Source organism: Pleurodeles waltl, chromosome 7, assembly GCF_031143425.1.
Source record: "Pleurodeles waltl isolate 20211129_DDA chromosome 7, aPleWal1.hap1.20221129, whole genome shotgun sequence".
Lineage (NCBI taxonomy): Eukaryota > Metazoa > Chordata > Amphibia > Caudata > Salamandridae > Pleurodeles > Pleurodeles waltl.
The window spans coordinates 18,395,999-18,411,662 of NC_090446.1; the positions used below are offsets into that span (position 1 = coordinate 18,395,999).

Sequence of the window (15,664 nt, forward strand, 5' to 3'; positions counted from 1 at the left end):
TGAGAAAACAAATGTTCAGGACCCCACATTTGCAGGGGTAAAAGACTGTAAGACTAACAAGCTCCCTGTCCAAAATAAATCTGAAGGATGCCACACTTGCAAGAGTAAAATACTGTAAGATCTACAGGCTCCCTACAAGGCATTTGACAACAATTTTGAGCTTAAAGACACCATGATTGTGGAACTGAGTTTTACAATTGAAGGGGAGGTGGTCTTGCCCGAGGCTAAGAAAAGTAGGTCTAGAATGTTATCTGGAGACCAAATCCTGATTTTTTCAGATTATAGCAATTACATACCTTTCCACCTATGCAGTATCAGCCATGATATATTTGCTTTCTAGATGACCCAACAGGGTACCCCCATATCATTTTTCTTGCAGCATATGCCTAAAATTGAAAATGTAAATGTACTTGATTTCCATGAGTTGTATAACTATAACAAGTTTCACCTCTGTTGCTTCTTAATCCTCCCTCATCTGTGCTCTTGACTTGTGTTGCACTGTTGTCTCAGTTATATATTCAGGGTTGGTCAAAATTCTACATTGCAGTCTATACAGTGCCTATGCTATTTGTCCTGCTTGGGCTGTAGGTGCAGCAGCTGCTTTTTTTCAATAAATTATTTAATCCTAAAGCAAAATATGGTAGAATATAACATCTACAGCAAGTAGGAATGCCATACTACTTCAAAGGTTTCCATTATTGCAAATATCTCAGCCAAATATGAGTACACTATTGACTATGAATAGGAATTTGAGTCCTCCAAGTCTAGTCTTAAAAAATACAAAATGCTAATAGTGAAAACAAGGACAATTGTAAGTATTAATACACTTTAATTCCATCTTTTGCTTCATTCACAATATGAATATTCTAAATGAGATATCATCAAGTCACACAGTTTTAGTTAGCAGCCATTGTCTCTTCAATCCAGTTGTTGTAATTGCAGACCTTGGTGTAGACTCCAGGGTGGTTCTTCTCAGCACACCCCTCTCCCCAGGATACAACACCCTGGAGCTCGCCGTTGCAGACCACCGGGCCACCGGAGTCAAACTAATGAAGATACAAATGAATTAATTAAACTACGTTTTAATGGATATGTTGATATTTTAAACAGACTTACGTTGAACATCAATCAACCTTCCTACTCTATCTTACAAGTGGAATTGTCTCAGCAGAGGCAGAAGTTTAGGAAAGTTATCAATACAATATTTTCAAGAAGTTTGGTAAATGGAACATTCCCTGATATTTAATTGAGATAAATAGCTCACATTCCATGCTCTGATTTAGTACTCACATGTATTGACATTCTTTGTGTGTGAGAAACTTCATAAAAGTAAGAAAAGCACAATACTAATTTAATGCCTAATTTCTTACTGCGCATAAAACAATACTCTTTTGCTTATGATACTCTGGGACAATGATCCATGGGCGGCAGCACATGAACTAACCTTGAAGCTCTGTTTGGTGAACAAAACAAGAAAACATCTGTATTTGATGCATTAACCTCAAAGAAAAAATCCGTAGTGCGCCTCTCAAAGACCCAAGCGAGACAGCACCCAAATCTGTGCCTATTCAGTGAGCTAGATCATAAATCCATAATGAAAAAAATGGCCATGCAACCCAAGGCACTTTGGTATTACAGAAGAAGCAGAAGCCGCTTATACAATCCCTTCTGTAATACAGGTTGTTCCGGCGTGCATGAACTGCCGGTAATATCTCAAGGATAATTTGTCTACTCCAGTGCTGTATTACAGATGTAGGTGCAGAGGCAGAGGAGCATTTGGAGGCACACTGATTATGGTCCACTAAAATGTGGTGCATAGTCAGTGCATCCTCTAAGAATGCCCTTTGAAAGGAGGAATAGAATCCTTTGGACTCCCACAGACATTCCTCTGCAGACTGGTGAGGCACTCACAGCACCTGACTGCAGTGGGATCTTTGTCCTACACTGGGAACTAGAAAATTATAGAAAGACCAGTTGCTTCAAACAGTTGGTCCGCCTATCACTAATGTGTTGCCTAGAGGACAGGCTTGAGTTTATTGCTAGGTTTGAATGAGTCTTCCTGAATTGGAGAAAGGCGATGATGTGAAAGAGCTGTAGCCATTGTGTTTACACACAGTCCCCCTGACAACAAATGTCCTTTATTTGTTGAGCGGGTGATCCCTCTGCAGTTTGGGGGAATATAATTCTGCTGCATGATGGAAAGGTTTGGAAATATCATGGAATTTTCCCATGTAATTACAAATCTACCCACACCTACATAAAATATCCCTACACCTCTTTTGATGATCAGGTGTTTCCTCTTCATTCAGAACTTGAAAATATACACTCTTCTGATGTTAACAGGACCAAGACTTCAATTTGTTTCAGAGAAGAAACATACCTTTAAAGGACAGGTTACTGGGTGATGGCTGCCTTTCAAGTGGTCCCTTTCCCAGACCACCCACAAATTGACTCCTTTCCCTGAGTTTGCAAATGCATAAATTACACCATCCCGGCAGAGTATTATGTTTGCAAATTCTAGTTCCTAAACTAAAAATTCCTCATGCCTAATTATGTGAACGGAACGTGAAGAAACCCAAGTGAAACAGTCATCCAGATGTATACCTTGTGGGAGAGTTAGATCACTTGTCAATCCAAAAGCTGAGGCCATAATTAAAAAAAAAATCCCAGGGTACAAAGGGAATGCTAAACCATTGAAGCACTTTGGTATGACTAAAGGGGCTGCAGTCTCTTGTGCAAATAATTCTGTAACAAAGGGTGCCGGTGCGATCTCAAAGGGGTGTTCCCTCGTTTGCATAATGACTGTCAATAAGAAAGAGGGAAGACTTTGCAGCCTACACCATGTTGACATGCAGGCGTGGGCCCGCAAGCAAATAAGCAGTTAGGATGCACACTTACTGCATGCCAAAAAGAAATTCTGCAGGGGCTGTGCACCTCAGAAGGGCATGTTTGGGAGAAAGGAAGCCTTATGGAACCTTCCCAAATATCCCCCTGCAGGCAGATGCACTCATTCACTAATCCGCAGCTTCATTTCATGGATAGGCATGAGTTTGCTGCCGCATTGGAGACAGCGCATTAACTTTAACACTGCGCACCCAATTCAGGCCTATATTTATAAAAAATGGCGCACGACTGCGCAAACACAGTTGTGTGTCATTTTTCTTAACATGAGGTAACGCCATTCCTTAAAGCCCTGCATGCACCATATTTATGTAATGACGCCTGAAGGCGCTAAGGAATGGCTAGTGTAAAAAAAAAGATGCTAGCTGGGGGGATGTCGTTAGGGTAACGGTGCCAATGATTCAGAAATTACCCTAGGCTGGTTAGTGGCAACATTTCTGCTGCAAATCAGCCTAGTGTCATTTTTTGAGCCCAAAAAGGACTCCTGTCTAAGTCCCACCACAGGGGACCAGTGTCTCCAGGGCAAGCCCAACAGACCCAGTGCCAGGCAGGGGGGCCCATGAAAGGGGAACCCAATGGCACAGCGTATACATAAACTTACTTGCAACTTATCTGGGATGGGCTTCCTCCTCCTGTAGCATCCCTGTGCAGTGGGCGGTGGTGTTGTTGGAGCTTGGGGTGGGCATCTTTGTGCCCATTCATTGGTGTTCCACCATGGAAATGGGCCGACATGCACTCGAATGCCTGGTCTGACCGATTTGCGCCATTATTTAGATCTGTTTCTTCCTTGTGAATCGTTTCAGCATCAGGAGGCAAATATGGCGCTAGGGGGTTAGTGTCATGTTTAGGACAGGAACGCCTACCTTGTATCTCATTGATGCATGGTTTGTTTGCTCATCCTAAACATGGTGCTAACTCAAATATTTTGATGCTATACCGGTCTAGCATCAAAATATAAATATAAAGTTAGATTACCGCCATTTTAGTGCCAAATTAAATGGTGCTAACCATTCATAAATATGGGCCTAAATGTGCATGGTGGTGAAGACCAGGGCAGTGTGCTGTATTCATAAAACAGGCCCTCGTCTCTAGACTATTTTTTTACTGTGGTTTGGTCATTCTGCTTTTTGTTTGCCTTCTCTAACTGCCTTCATCAAATTCAACTACACATTTGAGGAGGACCCTCCAAATATCTTAGAATTCAATCCCCTTTCAATCTTGTTTAGGTTGAAAGCTTTTGCATTCACCAAAGGGATCACTCAACCTGTAGTGTTCTAGATAAATCATATAGGCACTTTAATCATGACCTTATAAATCAATGACCTGAAGGTGCTCTATTGTCCCACAAGTCACCCCTGCTTGCTAATTATTCATGTAATGAAAATGGTTTTAATTGGTGGTATCCTCCTTAGCATTTTCCTAGTTTTGTTTTTTCGCTGGTAAGTGCAAGCTTTTTCCCCTACTAAACCATTTTAGCTGCCTCCGATTACCAGCTCTTGGTCCAATTATCCAAAAAAGAATGTATTTGATAACTATGTGTGCCATTGATAACTATGTGTGCCATTGGTTTACATTTTAATTGATTCAAAAAATCTTAACTATATCTATGAAATGTGCCAGAGTAGGAACAATGTTACTTATTCAAGTTCAATCACATAATATGAATTCAGGTTATACATTTCTCAGTACAGCAATGCATGCTTTGCATTATTTAAAACAGAGGCTGAAGTAGTTTCCAGTCATGATTTCTCTACTAATGCTATGTGCTTGGCAGTTTTCTCTGCAGCCATTTTGAAAGAGGGGTGTCACATGTCTCGTGTTTTAGTCGTATGGTCATGTTTCCAAATGGGATTAAGAATTTTGCAGCTTAATACTTAAGAGTGCAGGCCGATAGTACAGATTCCTATACTTTTTTCTATTTTCTTTGAATTGCATATTTATGACTGTAAGAAGCTACAAGTCACTAATTTATTTTTAGAGAGTTTGCCAAAGAGTTCATGTACTCCAGCAAGAACATCACTAAGGATGTGCTGGGCCACAAATAACAGTCCATACACCATTTATGTTACTCCCACCACACTCCTTCTCTTCTCTTTTTACTGATCCAAATATCCTAAGGAGGGATTTCCTGGAGTGGGAAAGGGGATGAGGCGTTAGAACTGCAGCCATTGTGATTACCCACAGTCTCTGTGATAGCAGAAATTCACAAATCCCAACAGCCTAATATCCTGACCAATTTGAGCGAGTTATTCACCGGCAGAGATTGGGTGAATGTAATTGTGGCACCCTAGGAAAGGTTCTGGAAAGTTCAATGAAATTGCCAATATAATTAAGAATTTACCCACCATTAGAAAAAGAAATCGAACACCCTCATTGATGATCAGGTGTTCTCTCTTTATTCCCAAAATGTAAATATACTTATCACTGCCCTTTACAGGTCTAAGGTTGCATGTCTCTTCAAAGTGGAAATATATCTTCAAGTAGACCGTTTTGGTCTGACTGATTTCTGTAGCAGTCCCTTCACTGGAACACCCTAAAATCTACCACTATCCCCAATCCTAGGAACTGTTGATGTTTGTAAATTCAAGTAACTAATCTAAGAAGTCTTTATTGTTGAATATGTGAACCATGGGACTGGAGGAGGATTGACATTGAAAGTCAGAATACTTTTCAAATGTGTCACGAACATGAATCTTGACCTCTTACCTGGCACGAGTCTTTGCCTCCCTCCAGATATCCAGCGCAGAACATGTTTCTGGTGATCTTGCCAGAGTAAGAATCTCTGCATTCTTTGTCAGTGAGGATTGGAGCTTTGAGGCACTGGAGAAGATCTGGGAATTCCACTGAGGAAGAGGATGGTGGAAAGGTTACTACATCTGAGAGCATGAGCCCTTGCAAGTAATACCCTGTTAGCATTGTTCATCCATTTGGGACAAAAAACAATTTAGTGAAGACATCCTTGTAATTTTTAATTTTATTCATCCTTTTCATATGGTTTATTATTACAAATAATTAAGGGAAATAGTGCCAACCATCATGTCTATTGAGACATGCTCATATGTGGTCAAGTAAGTGTAAAACCATGCTCATATACGTGCACATATTGGGAGAGACTGGTGAATGCCTGTGCTGTTGATGTACTGCGTGCTGCATGGACAGATTTAGATCGGCAACAGGAAACAGTCGCTGCACCGATCGGAAAGGGCTGAAGCTTGCTTGACCCACCCTTATAAGGAGAATCTAAGTGCCTTATTTCTTCTCTGTTCGCCCAGCATTCCAGGCCAGCTGCTCATCTTTGGCTTGTACCACTGACAGTTGAGGGGATAATAAGAAAAATCTAAATTGGGAATTGCACAAGAGCTTGGCCTAATCATCAGGGATCACTAATCCCTAAGTCAGGGCTCAAGGGAAAAAGGTGATCCATGGAACTATGGATTCTTTGACACTGAATAAGCCACAATATATGGTCAAGAGAGTCTTATAGAGTGTGAAGGAATCAGGGGAAAGTGATTAGCAGGTGAACAATTTAGAGGTAATATGACGGATGAAAACAAACATATTCCCTTACAGCAACACTGATTCTCCGGCAATCATTCTGTCTTGTGCCTGCTCAGACCTCACTTGGTATAGCAGATTTAATTTCCATTCAGGCAGATAATATGTGCATTTGCCAATGTTAGTCATAGAACTATTAGCATTTTTTGTGGTTCTGAAATTTTATCAGTTAAATACTCTTAATTGAAACAATATTCCTGAAGAGATACTCTGTATACCAAGATTAGGTAGGGTGTACTCACTGCCATTGCTGAGGGTGTTGCCCCATCCTGAGATCAGACATTCGGTTCCGGCTGGAGCGCAGCTGGTGGGCAGGGGGATTGCCTGGATGCGCGCACTGAAGGTGGCAGGTGAAGAAAGCTTGATCAGCATGATGTCGCTATCAATGGTCATGGAGTTGAAATTTGGGTGCTTGATCACTTTGGCAGAGTTGATGAATAGTTCATTTCCTTCAATAACTTCAATATTGTGTTCACCTAGTCTAACCTGGAAACGGCTGTAGAGGGAAGATTGAACATTTATAAAGTTTTTCTTTGATATACAAGTTGGTTAGCTCATGAACATTTTAATTAATCTTTAAAAAATTATAGATCACCTATGACCTTTAGAGATGCTTTGCGAGGACCTAATTTCACACAAACTTTAGCCTCAGCAATTGTAGTGAAAGACAGATGCAATGATCATGTTTGGACTTGCCGGGTGAGATCAGTTTTACTTCTTAATTACAAAAGGATGTATGTAACCTTTGATGTTGTGACCACTTTACTTCATGTCATCATGAACAATTATTCCAATCTTGAGCTTTTCTTAGCATCCGTTCACTAACACACGATACTAGTTATTTGGAGGTGTAAAGTCTAGGGCTAGAAACAGTGTCTGTAATATTTTTGAGTGAGGTAGCCTCTCTTACCTTTGACATCTGGAAAGGTTGGTACAAAAAGGTACTGGCATTGATGCAATCTATATAATCTTTTCCCTCCTACATAAGGTTGTCATGACATGAGAAAATATGTTCAGATTTGCACACTGGGGATTTGAAGATTTTTGACTCGAGCTCATTTAGATATTAACATTTACCCTGTGGCTGGTGGCAAACTGGATGTCTTGGATTGCTGTACGGATGAAAACTGATGTTTTTTAAATTATTTTTATGTTTTTATTTAGCGCTGACTTGGCCTTGGGGCATCTCAGCACTTTACAATAGATTCAACACAGATCAGTAACTAATGGGTAAAACAAAGATATATATTCTTAGATGAGTGAGCAACACAGTACATATCATGAGGCAGAAATGCACATAGTCTCAACACTAACATAGACTGAAGAACAGTTAATAACCAATATGGTGGACAGTATATCATGTTAGGTTCATCAATAAACATTGCAGGAAAGGCTGAGGTGCATCCGAAGGTGGTGTGGAAAAGTGTGTAACCCAAGTGCTGTTCGAATAAGAGGTCTTTAAGGTCCCTTTTGAAGGCAACATGACATGAGGTCATGCGGAGGCTGTGAGGGAGGGAGTTCCAGATTCTTGAGGCTTTTCCAGAGAAGGGATGGGACATGTAGTGCTCTCCCTTTAAGGTGTGGGCTTCAAGGAGGAGGGGCTGAGCACTTTAGAGTCCTGATTAGTTCCTGAAATTTTCAGTTGCTCAGTTAGGTATGAGGCTGAAGAGGAGGAAAGTGCTTGGCGCGTGGTGTAGGCCACTTTAAATTGGTTTCTTGCATCATTTGGAAGCCACTGTAGAGAACATAGAATAGGAATGATTTTATCAAATTGCTGATCATGTATGAGCATGCTGCCGCATGTAGGACTGCTCTGAGTGGTCCTCGTGGTTTTGGGGATGCCTGATAGGAGGGTAATTGCGCAGTAAAGTCTAGAGAGGACAAGCTCCTGGACAACTACTTTTAGGTCCTGTTCTGGGATGAGGTGCCTGATTTATCAAGCATACTTAGGTTGAATCGATCACTCTCAGCCATGGATGATAAATGCATGATTATGGAGGCTGAGATGTCAGTCAAGGGTGTCCGGTCCCTTAACCCCTCACAGCCATTATGACCTATGCACACATCACAAATGTTGTTATCAATATTGCCAAAATGTGTGTTTGTGTACAAACCATTGCCATGCTACAAAAATGTCAAGGGAAGTGTCCCAGATATGTCTCACCCAGGCTTGTGAAAACATTCAGGAATCAGCTGTCAGATGTTTTTGGGTATCCTGGCATTTGCAGGGTTAATGTTCTGCACTCTTGGGTTTGCTACATGCTAGAATAAGTGTTTGTCTTTGTGCTAACAACACGCAGTGTACAGTACCTAATACTTTCTTCTTGCAGTTCTTTATGTGAATAGCCTGAAGGGGTCACCGAGAAGAGTGAAGGAGCCATGATTGCTTTTTATTTATCTGCATTCTACACAGTTACACAGGTTGGGTTACCTACTACCTGCAGGGGTGGCCACCGCCCGCCTTATCCCTGCTTCTCTGATCACAGAGACCGAGGTTCACCATAGTTTATGCAAGGGAGACCAAGGGAAATCATGGTGCAGCCTGCCTTTTGCGTGCCCAGTTGACTAGTGAATTGGCCCACCAGCTCTATGTGTTGAAATGCACCTTTCCAGGGAGAAATGATCTTTGCAGTTAACATCTGAACCTCTTCCTCAATGTAATCTAAATTAATTCAGTCATTACTATCACACTACTTAAACATTGTTGTGAGGTATACATGAAGTGAGTATTACTTATAACTAATATGGAGTAATCACATTTCCTTTGCACTCATTGTACATTGGCTGCATAATACAGTAATTGATTGTCTAATTTGCAACCCACCCTAATGACAATGCACTGTAAACACATGATGACGTCAGTATGGCATGCTGGTTTAGCACTGTACAAATTAGACTATTTTCTTGACGTGGGCTAATCCAAGTCCCTTTTTTCCATAGAAAAGTTGCTATATGTTTCTCCTGAAAACATGCTCAGTTGCCCCATCAGGTGGTTGACAATATCCTATGATCAGATGTGTTATTGACAGGTGACCACAGAAAACTTTTGAAAAAAAACATAATTGTAACCAATGTTTTGACTTACGATTTGTAGCAGTGAGCGGCGGAGACCACCCATTCGCTGTTAATCACAGACCCACCGCAGAAGTGGTAGCCAGAGTTCAGAGACACCTGGTAGGGGGCAGAGTGTGCGGGGCAGGTGTAGCCCCCGACGATCTTGTCGTCATCTTCGAAAGGAAAGGCAGCTGGAAACAAAAGTGGTGTCAATGTAGGGTGGGTCAATCAAGAGAAATCATCTATGTACACAGACAACTCATTTCATATGCCTAGTTCCAAAATGTTTCTAAAATATTATATATATTGTCAGCTTTTCTTGTATTCCTCTTACATTCATTGCGTCTTTTGGTGAAATTTACTCTTCACGAAGTAGGAAGCTCGTTTACCAAAACTAGAAAATCTCACCAGTTTGAACCCTTCTCTCCTCACACAGGTCTAACCATTGTTACCCCCACTCCAAACCACACCCTGAACACCTGCAATCTCATGCCACCATTCATCGGTGTAGTACCGGAAAAACGTGGGAAAAAATGTTGTGCAATAGTATCTTAACAAAGTTATTGATTATGAAAATATTTTGACAACAATAGATATAGTTTTACTGAACTTAATCCACCTATATGTTCACCTATGTTCTTTGAAGGTTTACATATTTTACATATTTTCAAGGTACATAACTACAGAGTATGGAATAGTAAATCTATGCTTAGCTGTATATATACACCTTGATGGTATTTTAGTGGTCTATATTGTGGCTTCATTGCTCTGAAAATTCTTCGTTGTCTCTACTTTTAGAAATATAGGGCATATCTGCATCTTTTTGAAACAACTTTTAACAACAATTTACCAGTTTGCACCTACATGTTCAGGAAAAGGCCTTTTTGCTGCAAGCCAAGGTGAGGCCAAGGAGAGTTCTAGATTTAAATGTCCACTCCTCAACATGTAAGTAAACACAAGTAGACAACTACATGCACTGCTGTAGTGAAGGGACTGATCCTGCACAACCGTGGCTGTTTGGACCAGAGGCACTTGAGTGTTCTATGGACCTGTCTCCATGTGATGGCATCTTCTCAGCCTCAAGCCTTGTGTCCAGCAGAGCACAATTGATTCAAAGAGGGCTGTCTGGAAGAAGTTCCAACAGTGGCAGCTTCAGCAGCAGATCCAGTGCTTAATTTGTGCTTGTTGTTTCCGGTGCTGAGCACCGGCACTTAATTTTGCGGACCCGCACTTATTCTTCTGCCTTAAGCATTTACTACGAGCAAAAGAGACATGGGGAAGACGGAGGAAGGGTATAACGGAAAAGCATCACAATGGGAGAAAGCAGAAAAAGTGAGCCGAAGGGGCAGGGAGAGGCTTTATATGGATAGAAGAGGCCCAAGATGGATTCAGGATTAGGCTGACTCAGTATTCCGTATTCCCACATTTAACTGCAGCAGCCGCGTGTTTAGGAGGAGGGCTTTGGGCACCGGCACCTTGTTATTTACAAATTAAGCACTGAGCAGATCAGTGTGGAGGTCATAGTGTAGGCCTGAAAACTAGGGACACAGCAGTAGCTTTGAAATCCGAGCTGTGACTAACAGAATGACCTGAGGTTTTGTCCCATCCTTTGGAATCACTAGTAAATCATTAGTAAAGTGTGCGATATGAGTGTTGACGTTTTGTGTCATGCACTTGCCTGAACCACTACTCACCAGGACGTCTGTCCCTTCTTCTTCCCATTCTTACTAAATGGAGGCTTCAATAATGTGGACAAATCTCATTTGGGACCACCTGTGGTCCTGCATCGTCCTTCCTGGCTAATCTACCTTACTTAGAACCAACCCTAGCTGAGACCTTTGGTGAAATTGCAACCCCCAGTTGTGATTTATATACTCTGAATGTCCTAAAGATGACAGAGCAGTAGCTACTAACTGAGCCACTGTGGGATATGGGAGGCTTCCCTGTTAGGAGAGGATCAGGGGGGTTTCACAGGTGTGTCTATGTCTTCAGCAGAATGTCTTCTTTACCCGCAAGACTGCCTGGCGCCACTGAGGCAGAGCCTGGACCCAGAGCAACCACTGTCTTTGTGAACAGAGCCATTTAACTGCAGGCACATGTATCTGCACCGGTGTTGTAACCCCCTTAATGAGCAGCACCTTGGATTTAATGATTCCAATATATTCGGATGATCTCGGTTGTGCTTCAAGGCACCGACTGAGGATCAATGCCCTTTGTGTACAGCTGCAAGGCAAATGCCTGCATGCAAAGTCCCCGCATCTCTTTACAGCAGAAATTCACAAGGGCCTGGATTGCTCAAGCAGTACACATACTTGTGACACAGTGCCCCCGCAGTGCCATGCTCAGTGCACTGACACAATTGATTTGCCTGTACCATATAAAACCCATAGCAAATGTCAATAAATGTTCACTCCTAGTATATAATATTCAGTAAACAACTCGTAGGGGGCAGCAGAGGGCTGTGCACTTTCTAAAGGGTTAGTTTGCAGAACATTTAGCATCCTGACATAGAGTAGAGACTATACAACTACATTATAATCAACTCATTCTCTAGTTACAGGGAGTGTAAGTGACCAGTTCACACTGATGGTTAGTCAAGAGTGGAAACTGGGATTAGGACCCTGTTAGATTTCAAGGTGAGTTGTTTTTGCCCCTAGACCACACTTTATTTTAATGCGAGGTCACTCTATGGCAGCTCATTATCGCCATGGAGGTCAGTTCGGCAGGTAAGGCAGAGTCAACAGCCATCGCAAAACAAAGGGGAACATTTGAAAAGTTTCCGGAAGTGAACGCATGGAGTTAACTCACCCGCTGCTCCCAAGAAGGCGAAGAGCAGGAAATGATGCATGACTGCTCGGGGACTGCTGTGCAGGGAGCGGAAGAGGTGTGCAGTATTTATATCCGTGAAGTAATGGCACTTTCAAGCTCTTCTGCACCTGCTCACATTCCCAGGAGATAGTTCTGTTTGCATATAGTGTCAGCGCCTGGAAGACCTTGGTGCAAGGGACCCATCGATGGATGCAGAGTGGCCTCTGGTACATAAACATCAGGGATGCCTCACAAATACCGCACACCTTGCAACTGCATAAAGGTAACACATTGGCTACATGTGTAAAGTTTTGTCTAGCTCATTTATCCACATATGGGCATTTTGAGGATATGTTTCCTGCACATATTTTTCTTTAAAAAAAGTCAACAAAAGACAAATCACTTCTTTTCTTTGTACAAGAAAAAGCACATAAACATGAAGTTGAAGTTGAAAGCGACATCAGACATGATGTCTGTTCTGTGGGAGGGCATCACCTTCCGAACCAGGGGACTTATTTACAACATTTTGGTGCATTCCTGTCCTTCATTTTTACTTACTTCAGAAAGCAGTGATATATATTTACCTACTTCTGTTTTCAGGTTCTGGTTAAATAATCCAGCAGAGTCTCCTCTTTTTGCGGCTTGTCTAGTTTTTTGAGTTGTAAGTTGATAAACCTCGTGTGCCTTTTATATTGTTTGTTTAATGTTTTGTTTGATTTTATTGGTTGTCTGTCCATGGTTTCTTTTTCTTTTGGTTTGATTTTTTTCAGATATACTCTTTTATGATGAATTCCAATTCAACACCAAAATAAGTAAATTATATATCTATATAATAATTATAATTTACTTATTTTGGTGATATTAATGTAGTCAATATTCGGTTGTGTGATATTCTGACTGTAGGAAAGTACCATCTTGCCTGGCATGTTACCCCCATATTTCACTGTGTATATGTTGTTTTAGTCTATGTGTCACTGAGACCCTGCCAGGCAAGGCCCCAGTGCTCATAAGTATGTGCCCTGTATGTGTTCCCTGTGTGATGCCTAACTGTCTCACTGAGGCTCTGCTAACAAGAACCTCAGTGGTTATGCTCTCCCTACTTTCCAAATTTGTCACTAACAGGCTAGTGACTACATTTACCAATTCACATTGGCATACTGGTACACCCATATAATTCCCTAGTATATGGTACTGAGGTACCCAGGGTATTGGGGTTCCAGGAGATCCCTATGGGCTGCAGCATTTCTTTTGCCACCCATAGGGAGCTCTGACAATTCTTATACAGGCCTGCCAGTGCAGCCTGAGTGAAATAACGTCCACGTTATTTCACAGCCATTTACCACTGCACTTAAGTAACTTATAAGTCACCTATATGTCTAAACTTCACCTGGTGAAGGTTGGGTGCAAAGTTACGTAGTGTGTGGGCACCCTGGCACTAGGCAAGGTGCCCCCACATCATTCAGGGCAAATTCCCCGCACTTTGTTAGTGCGGGGACACCATTACACGCGTGCACTATACATAGGTCACTACCTATGTATAACGTCACAATGGTAACTCCGAACATGACCATGTAACATGTCTAAGATCATGGAATTGTCACCCCAATGCCAGTCTGGCATTGGGGGTAGAATTCCATGATCCCCCGGGTCTCTAGCATAGTACCCGGGTACTGCCAAACTGCCTTTCCGGGGTCTCCACTGCAGCTGCTGCTGCTGCCAACCCCTCAGACAGGTTTCTGCCCTCCTGGGGTCCAGGCAGCCCTGGCCCAGGAAGGCAGAACAAAGGACTTCCTCTGAGAGAGGGTGTAACACCCTCTCCCTTTGGAAATAGGTGTGAGGGCTGGGGAGGAGTAGCCTCCCCCAGCCTCTGTTAATGCTTTGATGGGCACAGATGGTGCCCATCTCTGCATAAGCCAGTCTACACCAGTTCAGGGATCCCCCAGCCCTGCTCTGGCGCGAAACTGGACAAAGGAAAGGGGAGTGACCACTCCCCTGACCTGGACCTCCCAGGGAAGGTGCCCAGAGCTCCTCCAGTGTGTCCTATACCTCTGCTATCTTGGAAACAGAGGTGTTGGAGGCACACTGGACTGCCCTGAGTGGCCAGTGCCAGCAGGTGACGTCAGAGGTTCCTTCTGATAGGCTCTTACCTCTCTTGGTAGCCAATCCTCCTTCCTTGGTGGCCAAACCTCCTTTTCTGGCTATTTAGGGTCTCTGCTTTGGGGAATTCTTTAGATAACGAATACAAGAGCTCACCAGAGTTCCTCTGCATCTCCCTCTTCACCTTCTACCAAAGGATCGACCGCTGACTGCTCAGGACGCCTGCAAAACCGCAAGAAAGTAGCAAGACGACTACTAGCAACCTTGTATCGCCTCATCCTGCCGGCTTTCTCAACTGTTTCCAGGTGGTGCATGCTCTGGGGGTAGCCTGCCTCCTCCTTACACCACGAGCTCTGAAGAAATCTCCTGTGGGTCGACGGAATCTTCCCCCTGCTAACGCAGGCACCAAAAGACTGCAACATTGGTCTTCTAGGTCCCCTCTCATCCTGACGAGCGTTGTCCCTGAAACTCAGCAACACTGTCCCAGTGACTCTTCAGTTCAAGTTTGGTGGAGGTAAGTCCTTGCCTCCCCACGCTAGACTGCATTGCTGGGGACTGCGTGATTTGCAGCTGCTCTGGCTCCTGTACACTCTTCTAGGATTTCCTTCATGCACAGCCAAGCCTGGGTCCCCGACACTCTATCCTGCAGTGCACAACCTTCTGAGTTGTCCTCCGGCGTCATGGGACTCCCTTTTGTGACTTCGCATGGACTCCAGTTCACTTTACTTCCAAGTGCCTGTTCAGCTACTTTTGCGGGTGCTGCCTGCTTCTGTGAGGGCTCCCTGAGTTGCTGGGCACCCCTTCTGTCTCCTCCTCCAAGTGGCGACATCCTGGTCCCTCCTGGGCCACAGCAGCACCCAAAAACCTCTACCACAACCCTTGCAGCTAGCAAGGCTTGTTTGCAGTCTTTCTGCGTGGGAACACATCTGCAAGCTTCATCACGACGTGGGACATCCGTCTTCTAAAGGAGAAGTCCCTAGCTCTCTTCTTTCTTGCAGAACTCCAAGCTTTTTTCATCTGGTGGCAGCTTCCTTGCACCCTCAGCTGGCATTTCCTGGGCTCCAGCCCACTCTGGACACTGTTGCGACTATTGGACTTGGTCCCCTTGTCTTACAGGTACTCAGGTACAGAAATCCACTGTTGTTGCATTGCTGGTGTTTGTTCTTCCTGCAGAATCCCCCTATCACGACTTCTGTGCTCTCTGGGGGTAGTAGGTGCACTTCAGGGTCTTGGGGTGGGCTATTTTTCT

General features: G+C 43.2%; 1 protein-coding gene across 1 annotated transcript; it reads right to left on the reverse strand.

Annotated features, from left to right (window-relative positions):
* Positions 1-815: 815 nt before the first annotated feature.
* On the reverse strand, positions 816-12,404 carry LOC138247128 (trypsin-like). Its single transcript, XM_069201869.1, has 5 exons — positions 12,319-12,404; positions 9,542-9,701; positions 6,699-6,952; positions 5,608-5,744; positions 816-1,046 (listed from the first exon to the last, which is right to left on the reverse strand). The coding sequence occupies exons 1-5, from the start codon at positions 12,356-12,358 to the stop codon at positions 897-899; spliced, it is 741 nt and encodes a 246-aa protein (XP_069057970.1). The 5' UTR covers positions 12,359-12,404; the 3' UTR covers positions 816-896.
* Between the last annotated feature and the right edge of the window lie 3,260 nt (positions 12,405-15,664).